This window comes from Protopterus annectens, chromosome 6.part0 (assembly GCF_019279795.1).
Source record: "Protopterus annectens isolate FY-2018-M chromosome 6.part0, PAN1.0, whole genome shotgun sequence".
Lineage (NCBI taxonomy): Eukaryota > Metazoa > Chordata > Ceratodontiformes > Protopteridae > Protopterus > Protopterus annectens.
The window spans coordinates 619,210,126-619,233,968 of record NC_056737.1 but is presented as its reverse complement, the minus strand read 5'-3'; the positions used below and the strand labels follow the sequence as shown (position 1 = coordinate 619,233,968).

At 43.2% G+C, this 23,843-nt stretch overlaps 1 protein-coding gene across 1 annotated transcript in view; it reads left to right on the top strand.

The window, feature by feature from the left end:
- The window catches only part of SOS2 (SOS Ras/Rho guanine nucleotide exchange factor 2), a 2,018,564-nt gene that overhangs the window by 958,166 nt on the left and 1,036,555 nt on the right, over nt 1-23,843 (top strand). Inside the window, exon 9 of the mRNA XM_044074288.1 lies at nt 729-856. Within this exon, the coding sequence (XP_043930223.1) occupies nt 729-856 (128 nt within the window). The remainder of the gene's footprint in view (nt 1-728; nt 857-23,843) is intronic.

The following is a 23,843-nucleotide window of genomic DNA, read 5'->3' as shown; positions in this document are numbered from 1 at the left end:
AGAAGAAATATACAAAATAAATATGATAATAAGAATAAGAAATGCACAAAATGAATACTATAAGTAAAGAGAAAAATAATTTATCTAAAAACAAAGAAAAAATAATAATTAATCAAAGAAATGCCATTTAAAATATATAAGAATAGAATAAAAAGAAAAAATAAAAATAAAAATAAAAAAAAATAAAAATAAAGAAAGAAGAAAAATATAAAAGAATAACATACAAATAATAAAATATGATTGTTTAAATAACAAGACAGAAGAAGTTTTTCGTTTACATTGAACTGGTTTGAAAATATCTGTTCTAGGCCACTGTTTTCTCTTTCTTTGTCATCCCCTATTGCGGTGTTCATACATGTGGTTTGTCTAGACTAGATCATTGCACTGTGTATCTAGCTTTGCACTCAGCCTTGTAAACGTGTTCTTAACATTTTGTCCCCCTCAGATTAATAAGAACAATCTCACTCATATTTATGATGATATTGATGATTATGCTGTTTTGTAGTGACCTTCATAGAACTTTCACTTGAAGTGATAATGGTGGGTGTGGTACCACTGGTGTGATGTACATTTGATATTGCGTCCTGAACTTGTTTGATACATAGTTGTGTATTTTGAGATTAAATGCCTCTGTAATGATGCATACATCAGCATTTAAATTAACTGTTTTTTTTTTTTCATAAGCATAGTTCTGGTATTGATGTATACATGTTGTTTTTTCTTCTTAGCAACTTGAAGAGCGAAGTGAAGATGAGGAAGACCGAGAATGTTTGAAACAAGCCATTACTGCTCTTCTTAACTTAGAATGTAGTTTGGTACGCATTTCCAACAAGCACTTACCTCGACGCAGACCTGGGTATGTTTTTAGTTAGCTCACATTTTGGTTTTCTTTTGTTGAAAATGTGACTCTAGATATTTGGAAGCTTTCATTCAAATATCTTACGTCACTTTTGATGAGCCAACAGGAAATACAAGTACTCTTATATGTGTTTAAATATCTAAGAATACTTTCCCATATACAGAGTATCAGAAGGAAAACTTTTCATAGCTTTTCTATGACCATAACGTTTTCCTTATCTGAACTCTCATATATATATATATATATATATATATATATATATGTATGTATGTATATATGTATGTATGTATGTATGTATATATGTATGTGTGTGTGTGTGTGTATATATATATATATATATATATATATATATATATATATATATATATGTATGTGTATATATAGCTTCTTTTGTTCTTTGTAATGCTTAAAAGTCTTTCCTTAATTTCACTTTTATTATATCTTGACACTTGGTTGTTTATGTGGACTGACAGGAATTAGTGCCCTTAAAAGAAACCTTTGCAGTAGTGTTGAACATCTGTTGTGACTAGAATAGAGTTATACTAGTTTGGTTCTGCTTTTTACCTGTCATTGGAAATAGAGCCCTTTGTTTTTAATCTATTCAGCTGTTTGTTCTGTTTTACTTTTGTGTAAAAATAAATGTTAAGTTGTCTGTCTCGCCTTCATTCTTGCTGGTTGGGTTCGGAGCCGATCCTCGGCCATCTTCAAAGCTCGAAAGCTGCTTACTGGCTCGAGGCCACCCCGTATCCCATGATGCCTGGTGCTAGATACCTGATCTCGTTTGCCGCTTCTGCTGCGAGGTTGTTCTGCTGGCTCAGGTTATATAAAACTTATTATCACTAATTTTTCTGTCATAAAAACTGTTAGTTTAGTGTAGAATTCCCTTTTTAGTTATTATTGTATTTTAGTGTTTTCTGTCTGAATCCCTTCTCTATTTCAGAAACTTGTTTTAATTAGAGAGTTTCATCTCCCCCTTTTTTCTAGCCCTTTCCTTACCTCAAAAGGTTTCCGTTTAAGTTAGAGGATAACCTTTTCTGTCTCTCTTTCTTAAAAAAAATAAATAAAAATATATGTAAAATAATTATAGTTTTTGTTTATAGTATCTGTTAGCTAGTTTAGTTATACTTACCTATAGATACTGGTAGTAGTAGTTATTTGTGTTTGTGGTATATAACCTTAACTTCTGTGTCTGTGTTTTTTCTTGGTTTCCTTTCAGGATGTCCAAGGATCCCAAGCCGTCCGGATTCAAGAAGTGTGACTCATGCTTTCAGAAGATGTCTCTGACAGATGGACACACTTCTTGTGTTTATTGTCTGGGCACCGTGCACCTGCAGGACTCTTGCTAGATTTGCCACGCATTTAGTCCAAGAGTCCTGCAGGAGCGCAAAAATGCCCCAAGATTCGCCGGCTAAGGCTCAGCCAGTGAAATCTTCTAGGACACCTAAACCTTCGGCTCCCAGTTCGGAGTCGTCGCTGGGTGAAACTGTACCATCTGTCTCTGTTCCGGCTGGAACCGAGGTTTCTCCCTCAGCTCCAACACGTTCCACGGAGCCATCTGGGAGTCGAAAAAGATCTAGGTCTCCTTCTCTGGAGTCTATACGTTCGGCTCCAAGATTACCTTTGCTCCAATCGGAGCGTAGTCACCACTCATCCCACTCTTCTCGGTCCTCGAGACTTTCAGACCATGACGTGGAAAGAGTGGTCAGTAGACTGTTAAAATCGCAGGCCCTAGCAAAAATGTTGTCCAGCCCCCCTCATCAGGGGTCGGCTACGCCCACGTCTACAGATATTCCTCCTCCGACTCCTTTGAGCTGGGATCCGGAGTTCATTGTGGTTCGAGTCGTGGAACCGTCGGCTCCGATACCTTGTCCTTCGGTTCTGTCGCCAGCTCCGATCCCTTCCATGGTACCGTCCCTGGAGGGATATGGGTGCCGGGACTCCCTCATCGGTTCTGAGGGGGCGAGTGGTATCAGACCCTTGTCCGACCCCGTTCTCCCCCTCAGGGCTTTGGCTCAGGTGAGCTCGGCTCCCACATCAGCCTCGGAGCTGTCCCTCTCGGTGCGGGGAGGGATTGCGATTTCTTCGGAACCGGAGCTCTCTCTGCGTCCAGGCAGGGACACCTTCGAGGTGATGAGGAGTGTGCTGGCCCTGGAGTCAGCCCCACGATCGACCCCATCGGCTCCTCCCCTATGGTGCATGCGTCAGCCTCTGCCCCTCTTCCAGACCCCAAGCGTGGAGATCCAGCACTCCAGGACACCCCATTGGGTGTATCTTCCTCTTCTGAGGTCTCCCCTGATCATTCAGAGGAGCCACCTCACAAGAGGAAATGCAAGAGGAAGCATATTGACTCCCCTGAGTCTGTCACCTCAGATACAGACTTGGAGGATTCGGAAGGGTCCCCTTGATCCCCCTCTGAAGATGTCTCCTTTTCAGACATCCTTGAGATGCTTAGGCAGAGGGGGAACTGGAATACCCTAGCACCTTCTGTGTTCATGTCTGCATTCCTGGATGTGTTTGGCTCCCGACCTTCCACCTCCTGGGTGTCTCCGCCCTTCGACCCACTGATGTCTGTCGTGGCTCGAAGGGAGTGGTCGGCTCCAGATTCCGTGGAACCAACCCCTAGGATACCTGCTAAATTCATAACGGCTACAGAGGACAAACAATTTTTGGCGAAGGGCATCCCTGTTGATGCCATGGTGGTAGCAGCGGCCACGAAAAAGGAGTTGGCTGAAACTTCATCTGTTCATCCTCCTAATAAGGAGTCTAGGACGATAGACAGATATGGGAAGTGGATGTTCGCTTCAGCAACCTTCTCCATGAGGTCCCTGAATTTTGTGCCACTTCACCCGTCTTCAGAGGGCTCTCCTTAAAGAGCTTGGAGATACCCTCCATGATCCATCAGCTGAGGGGGCTCAGGCTAAGATGGCTTCCCAGCTGGCGACTCTAAATTCAGTGGTGAACTCCTCCATGAGGCTCATATCTTATGCGGCCAATGGTGTGAGTAGAGCCGCAGGCACAGGCATTGCCCTGAGGAGGCATGCTTGGATGCGGCTATGTAACTTTGCGGAACCTTTCAGAGCATCTTTCACCAATACCCCCTTTGATGGATCCGCTCTTTTTGGATCACAGGTGAAGGATACCCTTGCCAGGTGTGAGCAGGAAGGCAAGACTCTCTCTGCCGTGGGAGTCCATTTTTCCACTCCTTCCAGACCCTATCCCAAGGGTCAGAAGAGTGGAAAGATGTGATTCCGGAAATCTCAGGGAGCCTTGCTGGACACATGTGGTGAGTTCCCATCCAGGGGCAGAGGAGGGGAACAATAACAGACACCGCCCCCATGGTAGAGGGGGTCCGCAAATCCAGGGCAGCAGAGAATCCTTCTCTGACAAGCCCTTTCAGCATCCCTGAAGGGTTGCCTGGCTGCCCACCTCTGGAGGCAGTCGGGGGAAGATTATCACTGTACCCAAAAGCCTGGCAAGAGGTAACTCGAGACAAGTGGGTACAGTCCCTTATATCCGGAGGCTACAAAATTCCTTTCCTGCGCCTTCCCTTACTGTCAAACAAGTCCCTTCCAGATGTTCCACCCAGTCTAAGGGGTCAAGCAGTCCAAGAAATTTCAAAACTGCTAAAAAAGAGAGTCATCCAGGAAGTCCCAGCAGACCAGCTAGGATCCGGAACTTACTCAAGGTTCTTTTTGGTACCAAAAAAGACAGGGGACTGGAGACCCATTCTGGATCTCAGCAGACTAAACAAGTCTGTTCGAAGAACCAAGTTTCGGATGGTCACGCTACAGTCCATTCTACCCTTTCTGGGTCAGGACAATTGGATGTGCTCTACAGAACTTCAGGATGCGTATTTCCACATCAAAATGGACAAGCGCTCCAGAAGATTCCTCCGCTTCCGGCTGGGAACCAGTCATTATCAATTTAGAGCTCTGCCCTTTGGTCTCACCACAGCCCCCAGGGTGTTCACCAAATGTATGGCAGTAGTTACCGCTCATCTCAGACGGTTAGGATTCCAGGTGTTTCCATATCTGGATGACTGGCTCCTCACTGTTTCCACCAGGCATCAACTTCTGCTAGCCAGAAACTACACTATCCAGACTTGCTCCAGGCTAGGTATCACAATAAATTTCGAAAAATCTGCATTGTCGCCTTGTCAGTCTATCACCTTTATAGGCCCAAATTTAAATACAAAAGACATGTTGGTGAGCCTCCCACCAGACAGAATACAAGTGATTCACCAACATGTGCAAGTCTTATTAGCATGCAGAAGAATTCAAGCCAGGTTCGTCCTCCAATCTCTAGGTCTCATGGCAGCAGCTATCATACTCGTTCCTCTAGCTCGTTTTCACATGAGGATTCTCCAGTGGCTTCTTTTCACCCACTGGTCCTTCCAGCAGCTTCCTATGTCTCACATGATTATGATCACAGAAGCATGCAAAAAGCACCTTGCATGGTGGATAGTCTCCACATCAGTGCCCCAGGACAGACCTTTTGTTCCACCACCTCCAGTTGCTACGGTAACCATGGATGCCTCCCTGATCGGGTGGGGGGGCATTATCAGGGCAGGACAGTCCAAGGCATCTGGCAAGCTCACGAGTACCATCTGCATATAAACGTCTTGGAGATGAGGGCCGTGCTTCTAGCGTTGCAAGCTCTTCAGGATTTCTTTTCCTACCGGGGCCATTGCAATTCACACGGACAATATGTCGGTAGTATGGTATATCAACAAGCAGGGCGGAACCAGGTCCTACCCCCTATGTCGAGAGGCATTCAGACTCTGGCAATGGGTGATCTCTTCCCAACAGTTTCTGATTGCAGTGCACATCCCTGTGAGGTCCAACGTCCTAACAGACAGGCTCAGCAGAGCAATTCTCATGCCTCACGAGTGGTCTCTGAATCAGGTAGTTGCGGACCAAATCTTCCGCAAATGGGGTCAACCTTGCTGCAACCTTTTTGCCACTCCCTTCAACAGCAAGTGCAGCAATTTCTTCTCTCTCCTTCCACTTCCCGGACATTCCCCCAGAGATGCTCTAGTCCACGACTGGCCTCAGGGACTTCTTTATGCATTCCTTCTGTTTCCCTTAATTCCCAAGCTAATACAAAAAGCTACTGCATTGGGTTGCAAAATGATCCTCATTGCTCCTTACTGGCCTCGACAGATATGGTTCCTGTTCCTGCATCATCATCTTCTTGAGCAGCCTTGGACTCTGGACCTAGTTCCAGACCTCCTGATCCATCAATCGGGCGGGCTGCATCAATCCCTGCAATCTCTCCAGCTCACTGCTTGGTTGCTCCACTTCCGACATTAGCCAGGCTTCCTGATATTTCCCCCTCTATGCACTAAATTATCTTATCGTTGCACAAGTCTACGACTAGAAAAACTTACGTTAGTAAGTGGAAACATTTTTCTTCCTGGGCAGAGGCCAAGAGTATAGACCCTTTTTCAGCCCCTGTACATCATATTTTGGAATTTCTCGCGGAACTTTTTCATGCTGGTTCTGCTTCCGCTACAATTAGAGTTCAGTTAGCTCCGATTTCAAATTTTCACATTGGCCTGTCGGAAAATAATATCATGTCTCATAAGCTATGTAAAGCCTTTCTCAAAGGGACCACTCTGCTCAGGCCCCCAGTGAGAGATCCTCCTCCTTCGTGGGATCTAAATTTGATTGATAACACTTTAGTCATAGGTGACTCTATAGTCCGGCACACTGATGTCCCTCTCACCAGGTTGAATAAGGAGAAAATTACAGTCAGCTGCCTGTCAGGTGCCAGGATCCGCCACGTAACGCATGCACTCAAGTCACTCCACAACAAGTACAAATATGACTCTGTCATTGTCCATGTTGGAGTGAATGACTTGAGACGTACCTCCCTGGACTACATGAAAAGAGACATGGAAGAGCTCTCGGATCATGTGGCCCAGGCAGGTATGACCCTAGCCCTGAGTAGCATCCTGCCTTCGCCCAGAATGATACCACAATATAAGGATAAAATGATTGACTTCAACAATTGGCTAAGCTTATGGTGTCATTCAAAGGGGATTCAGTATCTGTCTGCCTGGGATGACATGATTGACAGACCATGATGCTTTGCCAGAGATGGTCTGCACCTGTCGCCCCTGGGATTCAGGTTACTGGCTAAGGCTCTTGCCACCCCTATAGTGCCTTTTTTAGGCAAACTTCAAAGGACAAAACCACCACCGTAACAGGTACAAGCATGCAAAATCTGAAGGTAATGCTACTCAATGCTAGAAGTCTAAACCTCAAAATGCACTCTCTCTCGAGGCACTCCTAAAAATGGAGAACATCCAGAGAGCACCCCTGCAATACCAGGCTACAACTCTTACCACACTTTTCGGCCACCAAACCAGGACCGAAACACTAAAGGTGGAGGAGTGTCAATATTCACCAAGGATATTCACACCACCAGGCTAGTTGGCCAACACAAAGTGTCTGAAATTCTCCAAGTGCAACTAACACTAGGTAAGACTGCAATCCAAATTGTAGCTTGCTACAGATCCCCCACCATATCCCAAGATTCTCACTACACCTTTTTAAACATACTGGAAAATATTAAGATAGAACCAAACACCCTAATACTGGGTGATTTTAACTACCCTGCCATTAACTGGGAAAACTACTCATGTCCCAACACCTTTGCGCAACGGTTTTTTTTCATAAATTCCAACGCCCTGGATCAACTAATCCAAAGTCCCACCAGGGGCTCCAATATCCTAGACCTGGTCATTACCAACATGGCAAATCAATGCTCCATACCTGTGGTCACCCCCTCGTTAGTCAGGTCTGACCATAAGCTAATCACCCTTAACATCCACATCCCACCCCCACCCCCCAGTAAAGAAACCACCATAAAAAACTTCTCCAAAGCCAACTTCATGCTACTCAAGTCAGAAGTGACAAACTTCATGACACCCATGCAGACGGGAACTGAAAGTTCAACTGCTGAATCCTACACTAAGGCACTGTATGAGCACATCCACTCATGCATGAATCGTGCCATCCCAAATAGAACCAAAATGCTCTCATCCAAAAAAAGGAAACCAATCTGGTGGTCCCCTGCCATAAACAAACTTTACAACAAAAGGAAGAAACTTTTGCAGAAAAGAGGAAAATCCCAGGATGCAAAAAACTCCCTTACTAGCCTCAGTAAGAAACTGAGATGCCTTATAAAATCCTCCAAAGCTAGTTATGAAAATAAAATTGCCAAAGATTCCAAAGACAACCACAAAGCATTCTATAACTATGTCAAGAATCTAAATGGCAATGCTCAGATCTGCTCTGAGCTAAAACAGAATGGCAATAAATATACTGATCCAAAGGATATTGCCAGTATCCTGGCAGATCGATTCAGTGCCAACTTCACCCCCCTCTCACCCCCTAAATGGCCCATCTCAATACCGGAAGATTGCCAAATTCCAGTAATAACGGCCACACAGGTACAAAACGCACTCTCTAAAGCCAAGAATACAGCATCCATGGAACTACAATATGAACTGGCACCTCACCTAAGTGTCATGTTTAATCATAGCCTCACCTCAGGTTTCGTGCCCACTGAGTGGCGCAGAGCTACAGTTATCCCAATCCACAAGGGGGGATCCACCTTGGATCCCAGAAACTACCGTCCCATCAGTCTGACAAGCCTTATCTGCAAGGCCATGGAGCGTATTATCATGGAACTTATAAATAAAGACATTGGCAACCTTCAAACACTGGACCCCACCCAGTTTGGGTTTGTGAAGGGCCGATCTTGTCTCCTGAACCTGATTGACTTCTTTGAATCAGTCTCCAGAGCCATGGACAAGGGTAAGGTGGTCCACACAGCCTATCTAGACCTTGCCAAGGCCTTTGACACCATCCCCACTCTGGAATCATAGATAAACTTACTAAGTTGGGTATTAATCCCTATGTCACCCAATGGGTTGCTAAATGGCTTACTGATAGAACCCACACTGTAAAAGTAGCCGACTCCAAATCCAGCTCCAGACAAGTGGAGTACCTCAGGGTTCAGTCCTGGGGCCGCTCTTGTTTGGCATCTACTTCTCTGAAGTACAGGTCAACACTAAGGGACTCTGGCTAACAAAGTTTGCAGATGACTGCAAACTGGGAGCCATTATTGAATCCCCAAATGATGTGGATACTCTACAAAAGGGCCTTACAGAAACAGATGCTTGTCCATGGGCTCAAGCTCAATGCCAAGAAATATATTGTTATCCCCTTTGGGAAAAACATGTATCCATGAATTACCATATAGGTGGCAGTACACTAAACACAGAAAGTGTGATAAGAGACTTGGGGACACAGGTGGACAGTGGTCTCACCTTCGATAACCACATCGCCACAACAGTCAGGAAATCCTTCTATGTGGCACACCTCATCACAAAGGGCTTTTCATCCAGAAAAAAGGAGGTCATTGTCCCACTGTACTCATCCCTCATTAGACCCATTATAGAATACAACGCCCCATTTGGTATGTACCTCTCAAGACATCTGCAACAACTGGAAAGGCCTCAGAAATACCTCACTAAAAGAATCACAGGCCTAAAGCAGATGCCCTACGCTGACCGCCTTAAAAAAACTCCAGCTATACTCTGTCGCATATCGTCTACTTAGAGGCCATCTCTGCTTAACATACAAGGCCATGTCAAACCCAGAGCTGTTGGACATGCTACACTTCAAGAAATCCCAATACCTCAGAGCTACACGCTCCAGGGATCTAAACCTTGTCATCACAATAAACAAAACATGCTGGAGGGAAAGGTTCCTGACCCAGAGACTCCCCAGACTCTGGAATAGATTGCCCATACATGTCAAGCAGAGTGCCTCTTTGGACCTCTTCAAGAGGAACCTTGACGATTGGATGGGAGAAAGGAAATTCACCCCAGGGATCACGTCAGTCGCCCTGCTAGACAGGGGTCCAGGAAAGTAAATAATGTGGGAAGAAATAGCCAGGGAATTGTTATGGCTAGGCTTGTATAGGCCCTAGGTCTAATAGCCTAGTACCAACCTATGAACCTATGAACCTATGATTGTAGCTTCTCTAATTTTGCCCCCCTTCGAACCTGCAGCATCCTGTTCCTTGAAGTTTTTATCTTGGAAAACCCTCTTTCTGGTAGCTATTACTTCAGCCAGAAGAGTTTCGGAACTTCAAGCTCTTTGTATCCGTCCTCCGTACCTAGTGTTCCACAATGATAGGGTTACTCTCAGGACTAACCCTTCCTTCCTTCCTAAGGTTTCTTCAGAAAATAACTTGAATCAGTCCATAGACCTTCCTGTGTTTTTTCCCAACCACTCCAACAGGGCGGAATATAAATTGCATCAATTAGATGTTCATAGGCAACTATGCTTTTATTTGCACAGAACTAAGGACTTCAGGAAGTCGGACCAACTTTTTCTCTCTTATGCTCAGGGTAAACAAGGTCTTCCAGTCTCAAAAGTAACCTTATCTAGGCGGTTGTGTACGATTATCACATTTATCTATCAACTGAGGAATAAAGAGTTGCCTGTCAAACCAAAAGGTCATTCCACCAGAGCTTTAGCCACTTCTGTCGCCTTTCAGGCTAGGTTGCCCATGGAATCTATTTGTGCAGCTGCTACGTGGGCCAACCCACATACTTTCATTTCACATTATAAAGTGGATGTTGTCTCCAGGAGCAGAGCTGATTTTGGTTCCACGGTTCTGAAGAGTTTGTTCCGATGAGCCACCCAGGATTTTAGATGCTAGGGACGCTGTCCCAACCAACAAGAATGAAGGCGAGATAGACAACTTAACGTAAAGAAGTTATGTATCTACCATAACGTTCCATGTTAGTTGTCTTCTTCTCACCTTCTTTCTTGCGTCCCACCCTCCATCCCCCTATCCTAGTGGACCGAGAAGAGTTCTTTATGGTTTTCACTGGCTGAGTCTTCTCTGGCTGTTCCTCTCTGCCTAGTAGCCTCACTGGTAGGCTTTATATATTATAGGATAGGATTCTTTCCTTTTTATATTGACAGTTAGACTTACCAAACGAGATCTGGGTATCTAGCGCCAGGCATCATGGGATAAGGGGTGGCCTCAAGCCAGTAAGCAGCTCTCGAGCTTTGAAGATGGCCGAGTCGGTGCCGAGGATCGGCTCTGAACCCAACCAGCAAGAAAGAAGACGAGAAGAAGATAACTAACATGGAACGTTATGGTAGGTACATAACTTCTTTTTCTTGTCAAGTGTTTATTTGCTTCAGAAAAAAGTATGCTCGCTTTCTTTGTACTTTAAGCTTTTTTGCTCACCAATGGCACTTCCTACTTATCTTTCATATCTGTTTAATACTATAGCTTTAGTCATTGCCCTGCAAACTTTGTACTGCTTATTTATTATATATACACTCTGCTGCAATGTTTTAGTATCACTGTGTTGTTGCCATGTGGCCCAGTCTTGACTGAAAATAGTCAACTGACCAGTCTACTTACCCCTTTATCAAATTTTAAATATAAAGAGTACAAGTTATTGTTACACTTGCATACTTGATAGGTATAATCCTTTGCCATAGACATGATATAGAATCGACTGATATTTGTTTCAGAGTGTATTATGCTCTGCATATCCTAGAGAGTGAAAGTGCCTCTCTTCCATGTTTTCAGAGGCAGGGCTTGTACTGTATGCATTAGGATGATGACCATTATCCCAATCCCTGGGTTTTTCCATGTATTTTGAAGGCGGTAGGACAGCTAATGTCTTAGCTGACAGTTTTATGAAAACTAGACTGTAATGAGATGTTTCAAAGAAAGGTAAAGTAGAGCTACTTGTATCTGACTTTCTGGCAGGTGAGTCCCTCTCCCCTCAGCACCCTAACTGTAGGCTGAACCTGTTGATAGATACTTCTCCTCCTTTAATGATGTCAGGAATCAACATTACCACCTTTATGGGTGAGCGTTGGGAATTTTGCAGATGTCTTTATGTTACTGAGACTAAACATTTCCTGATGCTATGTCTAAGGAGTTGCTTTTCAGTATCCATTCACTTCCTTCCTTCCATTTTAAAAGAATGTTGAGGGTTCTAGTTGAATTATTTCTCCCTGTAAGTTATATACCTCTTGATAGTAACAGGATAAATGAAGTTATCCCTTCATGGTCCACTGCTGTTATGGTGGCGTCATCTCCATGAAGTCATGTCCACCACTAGTGTCTGCACTGTATGTCTTACTTCTTCATGTTTTCACTCCTCTAAACACTTGTTTGCTGGGGCTGTTGATGAGTTCTAGATCAGAAGCAACACAATACTCTGTGAATTTTTCAGATAGCATCACTTTTGGAAGCATACTATACGAGCTTCCACCAGTGTTTGCAACACTTCATTCTACAGTACTGCATTTAGTGGCTGTCTTTCCATGTGTGGACCTCTTTCAGAATTTCTTGTGAACTTTAATTTGTATCTTTGGATTCTCAAAGTCTGTAGGGATCCCCAAATGTTTAAGTTGCAGATGGCTAGTTATTTGTTGAAGTACTATGGTGTTTGTTACTTTTGGAGTCTTCCTAGGTATGTGTATCTGTCGTGGTGACTTGCCTCTTCTTCTTCTTCCATTCTTGGGTTCAACATGGAAGTTCTCTATCTCTTCTGCTTTATTGGTGTGACCGGGCAGGCAAACTTCTCTACTTCTTCAAGGGAGAAAACTAAATGTTCTTGATTTTGATGGTCTGTTAAAGCTGTTTCATCTTTCTGAGAGCCTGTAGGTAGCACACTGGGTTAGGGCTCAAGATTTCTGCCTCATAGCTTACATGTCCAGGGATTTGTTCCTGAGCTCTAATTACTGTCTGCATGGTATTTGCTTATTTTCCTTTGTGTCCGTCATAGGTTTTCTTTGAGTACTCTGGTTTCCTCCCAAAAACATGTCTGTTAAAGTAGCTACTTTTTAGTGTCCATATGTATATTTCTTGTACCCTTTCTCTTAAAGCCTTGGTCCTGAAAGGGATCTACTGTAGATGGGCTTCCTTTACCAGTTCTGTAGTGCATTAAACATGAAACTGTAGTTATTGAGAGAGAGAGAAAAAGAGCATGCTGTACATTAGACCACCCATGCATTCTGGAAGCTGTTGGAGGCCCTCTAGCATTTTTGCCTCCAGTCTGTAGGCTTTTTGTCCTTACTCCCTTAAGTCAGTCTTGTGGCATCATGGCACAATTTGACCTTCTGAGAAAGAAGATCTTTTCCACTCATGTAAGTACATTTTTCTGGTACTTAAGGTATTTAATATTTTTCCATCTGACTGATCAGATTGTCTGATGTTTAATAGTTCATAGCCATGCCATGAAGTGACATGCCTGTGTCGTATTTTTTTGCCATGCCCCTTCTGAGGTAGGACTAAATATTATGGACCTGTGTTTCCAGAATTAGTTTTGATTCCCTTTTCTTGACTTGCATCTCTTTTTATTTTATTTTATTTGTAGTTTTCATGTGGAAAATATTTTGCCATATGTTAAAAAGGTGCAGTCTTTTATCTTATTTTAAGAGCATAGGAACCATACTAGCCACAAGAACATGAGGATCAAAAGATTCCTGGCTGTATACGGTTTTATAAGCAGACACACTTAAAAGTTTGTGCCTAGCTTTTCAAGCACTTAATAAGGCTCGCCTCCCAAATCAAGCAGGGCTGTACATGGCAATCTTGGTGTAAAATTGATGTTCTTCATCTCACATTGCTGCAGTCCTTACACTTGGGTAGTCCGCTGTCCTCGGTCGGCCCGAATATCAAAGTATAAGGCTGACGTCGGTCAAGGCACATTAGACTGACATCAGGACGTCAGGGTACAAATGCGCATGACCGACGTCATATCCTCAGTCTTTTTTTGCCGCATGGTCCGATGCAGAAGCAGCGTTGCAAGTGCCGTTCGCTCTGAAATTTTTCAATTCGGAGTTTCAGACCGAGTCAAAGTTATTGGCTAAGTACCCGTTGGGGAATATTTTAGTTTTTTCTTGCCTCAGTGGTTTACCGGATGTCAGAAAAAGTGAATAACTGTATTTCTTGTGGGAAACAGATACCGCTTAGAGATTATCATTCTTTGTGTATTCCTTGTTTGGGGCCTGAGCACGACGTTGTTGGGTGTCGCTTTTGTGCTAGGTTTAATAAGCGCACTATTGCGAAGGTTAGATTGTGCCAGGTTAGTCTTCGGAAGCGGTGCAATTATAATATGCCGTCGGATGCTCCGACGCCGCTTCTTCAAGAAGCGCAAAGACAAAGCAGCTAAGCCCAGACAAGAAGAGTCGTCCGTGCGGACGCCGGTTCTTTGGAGGTGTCGGTGGAACCGGGGTTCCGCCGGAGGTTTCTCTGGAGTCCCAGGGGCAGACTTTGTTATTGCAGGATGTGGCCTCTCAGGAGGCAGGTCAGGCTGAAGGGGCTTCTCAGGTTACTGTACTCCCCTCCCTTCCTAGGGTGGTTAGGCCCTCTCCTTCTGTTTCCAAGGCTTCTCCCAGAGGCAGGCCAGGTTTAGCTTCTGTTGGTGTCACTCCTAGTTCATCAGGATCTGTGCCCAAGAAGCACATGCTTAAAATGGCAGAAGATTTAATTACTTTAATTAGAGGTTCTTTGCCCCTCCTGATAAGAGGCCTAGGGTGGAACCAGAGTTGGGGAGTTTTGAGCAGCGGATGTTTCAGAGTCTTCGGCTGAAGACTTGCAGGAGTATTCTCCTTATTCTGATTCTAATGTGGATGATTCTACTCCTTCTGCTTCTCCTCCAGAGGATTTTTCTTTTCAGAGACTCTTCATTCCATGAGGGAACATTTTAAGTGGGAAGGTCAGGACTTCTCTGATTCCAGGAAAAGGCTTAGGGAATTTTGTTTTTACCCCAGCATAGGCCTTTGGCTATACCTCCTGTTCTGGATGTTGTGGAAGATGTGTTTGCAGAGGCTGCTCTTAATCCTGATTCTTTGCCTCCTGCTCCTGTTAAACCGGATAGGTATTACAGGGTGCCTGAAGCTCATAAATATCTTTTAAGAGTCCTAGGGCGGACCCAGAAACTGTTAGTCAAGGGCCTAAGGGTGTCAAGGCTTCTGTTGTAAAAATCCGGTTCCTCCAGATAAAGAGGCCAGGGCTTTGGATAGATGGGGAAAGAAAGTCTATACTTCTTCCACCTTAGCTATGAGGGCTTTGAATTGCCAGTTTCACATGTTGAAGTACCAAAACTATCTACTTTCTCAATTGAAGTCTAAGGTAGATGCTCTGGCGGAAGGTATTGAGTGTAAGGAATTACAGGATTTGGTACATGTTTCTGAACAGGTGGGTAAGCATTCTTTGCAATGTGGTTTTGATGCTGTACAGGCCTCGTCTAGGGTGGCTGCCACTGGGTCAGTTCTTCGCAGGCACGCCTGGCTGAGGGATCAGAATTTATCTGACCATGTTAAGACAAGGATTTTAGATGCTCCTTTACAGTCTGATGTGTTGTTTGGTTCACCTGTGGAGGCAGTCTTAAAGAAAATGGAAGACAAGGCTAAGTCTATGCAGACTGTTAAAGATTTTTGCAGGTTCAGCCTCCGAGTTTAGTAGGAATTGGCCTACCAAGGGGTGGACGTATCCTTCTTATGATTCCCAGTCTAGGGGTAGATCTAGACGTGGTAGGGGCAGAGCTCAGGGCTCTTTCAGGCCTAGAACAGGAGTTCACCTGCACAGTCTTCAGGTGAGGGCAGGGGTCAGTCCTTTCGTAAACAGGCCCAATGACCTACCTTTTCAGCTGCCAGAGCCTTCTCGTCTGGCAGCACCTTTGGGAGGAAGGTTGGCACTTTTCAAGGAAAATTGGAGTTTAATTACCCAAGACAGATGGGTATTGGATATCATACACCAAGGTTACAAGTTTTATTTCCATACCTTGCCTCCTTTCAAAGGCATGCCAGACGTTCCTCCTCGACAAAGAATAGAGGCTCACAAACAAATTTCTCTGCTACTTCAAATAGGGGCCATACAGCCCGTCCCTCTGCCAGAAGTGGGCCTAGGATTTTATTCTCGCCTGTTCCTAGTACCAAAGAAGGGGAACACGTGGAGACCAATTTTGGATTTATCTATCCTCAACACTTATCTGGACATTCCCAAGTTCAAAATGTTGACGTTACAACAGCTTTTACCTCTGCTGGGCAAAGATCACTGGATGGTAACTCTGGATCTCAAGGAGGCTTACCTTCATGTTCCTGTCAGACTAAGTTGCAGGAAGTATCTCCGTTTCCGGGCTGGGACTTCTCATTATCAGTTCTCTGCATTGCCCTTTGGCTTATCTACTGCGCCCAGAGTGTTCACAAAAGTTCTGGCTCCAGTGATAGCTTTCTTCAGGCTAAAAGGAATACAGATTTATCCTTATTTGGACGATTGCCTGATTCTGGCTCAAGAAAGGGACGTACTTCTTCATCATTTGCAATATGTGATAGCAGTGCTAAGATGCCTGGGTATTCTGTGAACGAAATAAAGTCCAGTCTAGTACCCTCTCAGGACATGTGCTTTCTGGGTGTAAGACTGAATACAGCATCCCAGATGGCCTTTTTGACCCCGGACAAACAAAAGAATCTTTCCCTTTACTTCCATCAATTGTCTCATCAGTCCAGGCTGACTGCAAGGACAGTCCTTCAAGCCTTGGGGTTCATGGCATCTTGTATTCTGGTGCTTCCCAATGCCAAACTGCATATGAGGAAGCTACAATGGTATCTCAAAAATGTATGGACACAGCACTGCCAGGATATGGACACTGTCATTCAGATAATACCTTGCATTCAAAAGGAATTTTTGTGGTGGGCTCAGGAATGTCACCTAAACAAGGGACTCTCTGTGACCCGGCCAGAGGCGAGTCAGATTCTAACGACAGATGCCTCAGACAAAGCTTGGGGAGCTCATCTAAATGGAAAGTAGATACAAGACACGTGGCCTGCCAGACTACAACATCTACATATCAACTTGAAGGAGATGTTAGCAGTCCAATTTGCATTAATAGCTTTCAAGGATTTACTTCTTCCAGGGCAGGTGTTGATTCTAACAGACAACACAACTGTCATGTGGTACATCAACAAGCAAGGGGGAACACATTCTTATCCTCTGTGCAGGCAAGCAATGATTTTGTGGGAGACTGCTCTCAGTTTACAGCTACATCTTCAGGCAAGGTTTCTGCCGGGAGCACAGAACTCCTTAGCAGATGCGTTGAGCAGGCTAATTATGGATCCCCACGAGTGGAAATTGGATCCTCATGTATTTCAGAAATTGACAGTGTCATGGGGAACTCCAGACATAGATCTGTTCGCTTCTCCACTAAACTACCAGCTGCCAAAGTTTTGCACAAAAAGGTTTCATCCCACAGCCTGGAAAGTGGATGCTCTTTCTTTCAATTGGAGCAATCTTCATGTGTATGCCTTTCCACCTCTGCCTCTCCTCCCAAAGGTACTCCTAAAGGTCAGACAGGACAAGCCAAGGATGATTTTAATAGCTCCAGATTGGCCTCGACAGCACTGGTACCCTTTACTGAGAAGTCTGGTACGGGAGCCTCCATGGCCTTTGCCTTCGATTCCACACCTGCTGTCTCAGGAGAACAGTCATTTACTCAATGTCAAACTTCAATCTCTTCACCTAACAGCCTGGCATATTCTGTTTTGAACCCTGGTGGGTCTCGACTTCCACAGCAAGTTTTGAATGTTATTTTGGAAGCCAGAAGGCCTAGTACAAGGAAAGTGTACGCAGATAAATGGAAGAGATTTTTATTTTGGAGTGCAGCACAGGAATTTGATGTTTCTGAGCCTAATTTAAGTGTGGCTCTTCAATATCTTACTGAGTTACTGGACAAAGGTTTGTCCTTCTCTTCTATTAAGGTTCATGCTGCAGCAATTTCGCTCACTATGACTGTGACCCACCATTGTTTTCTCATCCTTTGTTCAAGCAATTTCTTAGAGGGGCAAAGAATATAAGACCCCCAAAGAGCTCCTACTCCTGCTTGGGATCTCAATTTTGTGTTGGAGAAACTCACTCTACAACCTTTTGAGCCTGCAGCTACTGCCGAGTTGAAATATTTATCATGGAAGACTGCTTTTTGTTGGCCATTACCTCTGCAAGAAGGGTTTCTGAATTACAGGCCCTTATGTCAGTTGAGCCTTTCTTAATTTTCCATAAGGATAGGGTATCTTTACACTAATCCTTCCTTTATGCCTAAAGTGGTTTCTAGTGTGGCTTTAAACCAAACTATTCATTTGCCTACTTTTTATGCAAATCCCCAAAATAAAGGGGAAAAGATTTTGCACACTTTAGATGTACACAGACAGTTGCGATATTATTTGAGCAGAACTAAAGGGTTCAGGCAGTCTCAGCAGTTATTTGTTTCTTTTGCTTTGAGTTCTCAGGGCAAGCCTGTGTCAAAACAAACTATTTCTAAGTGGATTGGGTTTTGCATTGCTTTATGTTATTCACATCATGGTAAGGAGATTCCAGCTGGGATTAGGCCTCATTCCACTAGGGCTACTGCCACTTCGACAGCTTTTTTAAGGGGTGGCAACTAAGGATATTTTGGAGGCAGCTACTTGGAGTTCAGTGCATACTTTCTCTAAGCATTATCACCTTCCACTTTACTCTAAATCTAGGGATGGTTTTGCCACTGCTATTTTACAGGGCATTTTGGCAGCTCCTGCTGCTTTATAGTTTTGCCATCCTCCCTTACCTCTGCTTTGGGATTCTACCCAAGTGTAAGGACTTCAGCAATGTGAGATGAAGAACATAGTACAGTTTTGTACCTACCATAAATGTAGATGTTCGAAGATCCACATTGCTGCAGTCCAATTTACCCTCCCTCCTTCCCCTCTGTAGTTAGAGGCGGTTGTGTGGGTTGGGTTGTAAATATTGTATTTATTGTATATATTGTACATATTATTAGTGCAAGGGTGGTTGGTTGGTTGTTTGCTGTCTTTTGGTTTTGACCTTTCTTTTGGGGTCTTCTGACATCTGGGGCAAGAAAAGACTGAGGATATGACGTCGGTCATGCGCATTTGTACCCTGACGTCCTGATGTCAGTCTAATGCGCCTTGACCGACGTCAGCCTTATACTTTGATATTCGGGCCGACCGAGGACAGCGGACTACCCAAGTGTAAGGACTGCAGCAATGTGGATCTTCGAACATCTACATTTATGGTAGGTACAAAACTGTACTTTTCTTACAAAACAATGCAGAAAACTTTTTCCATGGTAGACACAATGCTCCATTTTTTGAGCATTGGTTCTCTTTAAGGATGCCCAACTACTTTTTATTATAAGTAGAAACCGCGGGTTTTTACATTCATCATAAAATTCCAGTTTTCCTAGGGTACATGTTTGGTTCAGACCTGACACCCTGGGGAATTTAGAATGTTGCAGCTTTGTTACAGCACATTTATATAGCTCTGAATCTGACACATGAACTCTAGTACTAAGGTGGATTTGTAGGTGTTCTTACAATACTTTCTTTTTAGGCCACCTAGTGTGATTGCTGTGTTATGCAATGTCTGATTGAACCTCATTCTTGTATGTTATGTCCTGTTATTCCATTATTCACACTAGACCCTGTGAATCACCTAAGAAACCACAGAAGTTGACTACCCGTCTTAGCAAGAGATTAGTTTCTTTAAATATAAACTGTTCCTCAAAAAAAACACTTCACTTGCCATTATTCACACCACACTCTGTGAATCTCCTAAGAAACCACAGTGCGAGTGCAAAAGTTGACCAGTAATTGTACCAACAAATTAATTTCTCAGACTTTCCAGTGCCCTACTTTTTTGTAGCATATAGAAGCTTCTGTAGGACGTTGAATGAAAAATATAAAATCCCTTACCTTTTTGTTTAAAACACTGAATACCCCCCCCCCCCCCGTGTCATTTTAGAGCTCTAGGATATCTCCGGTCATAATTTCTGTCACATTAGCTAGCGCATACTATACCGTTATTCAGTACTATGAAATTGTAAAAGCATTAGAGATCTCTTTTACATTTTGACTTTTTTTCTCTCTTAAGATATTATTTCACCTAGCAGTATAACGAAGACAAAAAAACAGTGGTTTAGTTCATTTACCTGGTCTTATCCCCTTCAGCCCTAAATTCACAGATTGTTTCTGAACTTATATGATGTCCTGCTCGGGTGTGTATCACTACACTCGGGCTCACTTCTGTCCCCTACCCACAGTTTCGGTCATCTCCTCTTGCACTACATTTCATATTACTAAACTCCACCTGATAAAAACCAAAGTGTATTGCATATACACTACTCAGCACTCCCACTTCATGCACAGTTAAATCCTGCATTATTTATTCTTTCTCTCCCACTTCTTATACCACTTCCTGCCTTCCTTCCTTTCGCATTGCTTCTCCTCCCACTTCTCACACAATGTTTTTTGCCTTCCCCTCCCACTTCTCATGCAATGTTTTTTGCCTTCCCCAACCTATCACCATACATCATCATCATCATCATCAGCTCCGTTTTTCCCATTTTTCTGCATGGCAGTATCTTTCTTGATTCAGTGCCACTCTCGTACTTTCTTCAATGATTACGCCTGATAGCCGCATGTCTTTTCTCACCCAGTCCCTCCATCTCTTTCCTGGATGTCCTTGTTTTCTTTTGCCTTCTTCCTCTCTCTTCCAGATCATCTTCACTAGGTTGTCTTCTGCTTTATTGCAGATATGGCCAAACCACTGTAATCTCTTCTCTTTTTACCTTCTGTGTTATTAGATCTACTTTGGTTTCTTCTCGGATGTCTTCATTTGTTCATCTTTCTCACAGTGTACAACCTACCACCCATCTTAGAAACTTCATCTCCATCACCTCTAGCTTCCTCAACCAGTGTGTTTTCACTGCCCAGGTTTCTCTACCATGCAGTCGAACTGATTGCACCACTGTTTTGCACAGCTTCTTTGGCATTCCGTCAAACACTACCCCTGACACTTGGTGCCATTTGGCTGCAGCCTTTCTCATTGTAGCCTCAACCTCCTCATTTAGACTTCAGTTCTCCTTAACCACCCCTCTCAGATATTTGAAGCTGTTTACCTGTTCCAGTCCTCTCCCTTCTACTTCACTTTTCAGCTTCTTCTGATTTCCTCATTTGTTGCCATGACAACTGTCTTGTGAGTGAGTGAGTGAGTGAGTGAGTGAGTGAGTGAGTGAGTGAGTGAGTGAGTGAGTGAGTGTGTGTGTGTGTGTGTGTATAGTTTTATCCCATGTGCTTCAGTTATGCATTCCATTGCCCTAACATTTGGTGAAGATCTTGTATAGAGTCCACTTGTAATTCCACATCGTCTGCATGTATCAGCTTTGTTGATCTGTCCCCTCTGACCTATTTGCTAATGTAGTCCATGACCAGCATGGGCTCAGAGCTGAACCCTTATGTATGCCAACTTCCACTGTGAGCTCCTCTGTGAGTCTGAACACTAACACACACAATTTCCTAAACGTTAATACCTTACTATTCTCCCAGCTAAGACTAGACATGCAACTTTTTTGACATTTCTGAAATACACCACTCCCTTTTCTTAATCTGTACTATATCTCATTCTTTTCCATACTTCACACAACTTTTCTCCACCTTCCTCTGATACATACTCTTCCTTCCCCAATGTATTCATACAGAATTACTGATAATGAGTTATCACCTGAATACCTTACAGCTGTTCTACTTCCTTCACTTTTATTTACCTGCTTCTTACTCTACCTCATTCAGGACAAACACAGGTCCCACTGTTCTCACAGAACTTTTGCTTCAAACCCTCATTCACCACAAAACATCCTAAATACTAAATAGTGCAGTCCTATCTCATCACTAAACTGTACAAATCCTTATAATTTTCCACTCATCTCATACCCCATCCATCCATTCACTTTTCTGTCCTATTCTGTATGCTTCCCCTTACTCTACTCATAAATGTAACCTCGTTCCATACATGCCTTCTGTTTCACCATCTCTCACTCCCAAACCCGTGTCTCAAACCAAAACCCAACATTTTACATATATACAGGCTCCCATAACCTATACTGTATCACACACTTTAATCTCCATAAACACATCTGTCTAAACACCAAACCCTTACTAACAAAACTTGACTTAAAATCTAAAGTCAAATACAGTTATCCTCCACCCAATAAACACTTTATATCAAATATAAATATTGTACATAAATGGTGACATCCACCCATACCCTTTTCCTCCCAACACACATACAGGACTTGCCTGCCCTTCAGAAAGCATATGTCTATTTTCTCTACCCAGAAGGCACAAGCAGGTTTGTTATTGCTGAACCTTAGAAGTATATGCAGCCAAATACCATGTACACACACACATTGCACTACAATCCCCAGACATATTAGTCACTACAGAAATTTGGCTCAAGTCAGATAAAAAAGACTCAGTGTTCCATCAGGCTAAAAAATCTTAAAATGAATAGAACAAATAAAAAGGCTAGAGGGATAGCTATTTTTAATAGAAATTCCATTGAAACAACTCCGCATTCCAGCCTCATTCTTCAGTTCAACACAGAAATACCTGTCTCAGCTAAAGCTAAAGAATAAACAGAACATTTGCTTAACAGCCCTATACATATACCTCCGAGTAGCAGTATTAACACTGACAAAGAAATCCCATGCTGGATATCCTCCATCATAAGCCATGAAACAGTCATACTGGGAGACCTCAACACTGACTGGCAACTAATATTCTCAGATACTCCCACCTGCACAATAAACCTATATAATTTCACTCAACTCAGTGGCCCAGCTAGGCATAACAAAAATATCAGTACAGAATTTACATTAGAATGGATACTTACCTCATCTCCAAACAGAATAACCATCAAATAATTGCCTGCCAGACACCATCATTGACCATTTTTCTACCTTTGCTATAAAGCAACAGACAACAAAATAAGCTGGCATACTTCTTCATCAAATTCCAAGTACAAACTTTTATTTTCAACTTTGAACAATGCAACTGAATATTGTAGAAAACATTGCCTGTAGAGGAAGCAGTCTCAGAATTTAGCAAAATATTTCTTAATATCCTAAATGACCTGGCTGCCATCAGAATAAAAAGGGTAAAATCTAACCTACCTTCTTGGTTAACAAAAAAAACAAAAAACATATGGTTGTATGGGACAAAGCTTGAGAACAGTGGTCACAAAACAAATATCAAAGTAAGTGTCAGAAATTCAGATATCTCAGTAACCATAGCAAATACATTATTAAAACTGGCAAAAAGACCTTCTGTACTAACATCCAGGAAGAACACGAACACAACCCAAAACTCTTCTGGGCATCACTGAAAACTGTTTTGGTCAAACAAATATACCAACACCATCAACTACTAGTAACACCAGTGGCAGTGTCACCCAGTTCTAAATCCAATACATCTAAACAGTTTTATCTGTTGTCAGAGATAATCCCTCCTCTACCTCCCCACCTACTCAGCTAAATGACAGCACAACATTGTGCTCTTTAAAACTTGCCCATACAACAGTCAAAAGCATCTCCAAAATCTAAAACTCACAACTTTAACTGCAGATAACTTCTCAGGTGAATACATCAAAATGGCAGTTAGCCCATTGGCCTGCCCTGTCTCCATATGTATTAAGTATTCCATTACAAAGATTCATCTTTAGTCTTTGGGAAGAAAAAATCTTACTTCGTACCCTTTCTCAAAGGTGGAAATTCAACAGAATTCTGTAGCTACAGACCTATCACAATACAGTGTCCCTTAACAGAAAATAACTAGAGAAATGTACTCACGCACATACAGCTCCTGATTACCTCACTGCCAACAACCTCCTCTTGCAGACCCAACACATCTTCCAAGTCATCACACCACAACTGACCTTCTACATTTCACCATATGAATCAGTCATCATACATGTGCAGGTCACTTAGTCTCATCCATCTTCCTGGACTTATCTAAAACATTTGACACTGTCACTCATCATAAACTATTAACTGAACTCCCCTTCATATGCTTCTTCTGACCTACATTATCCTTTT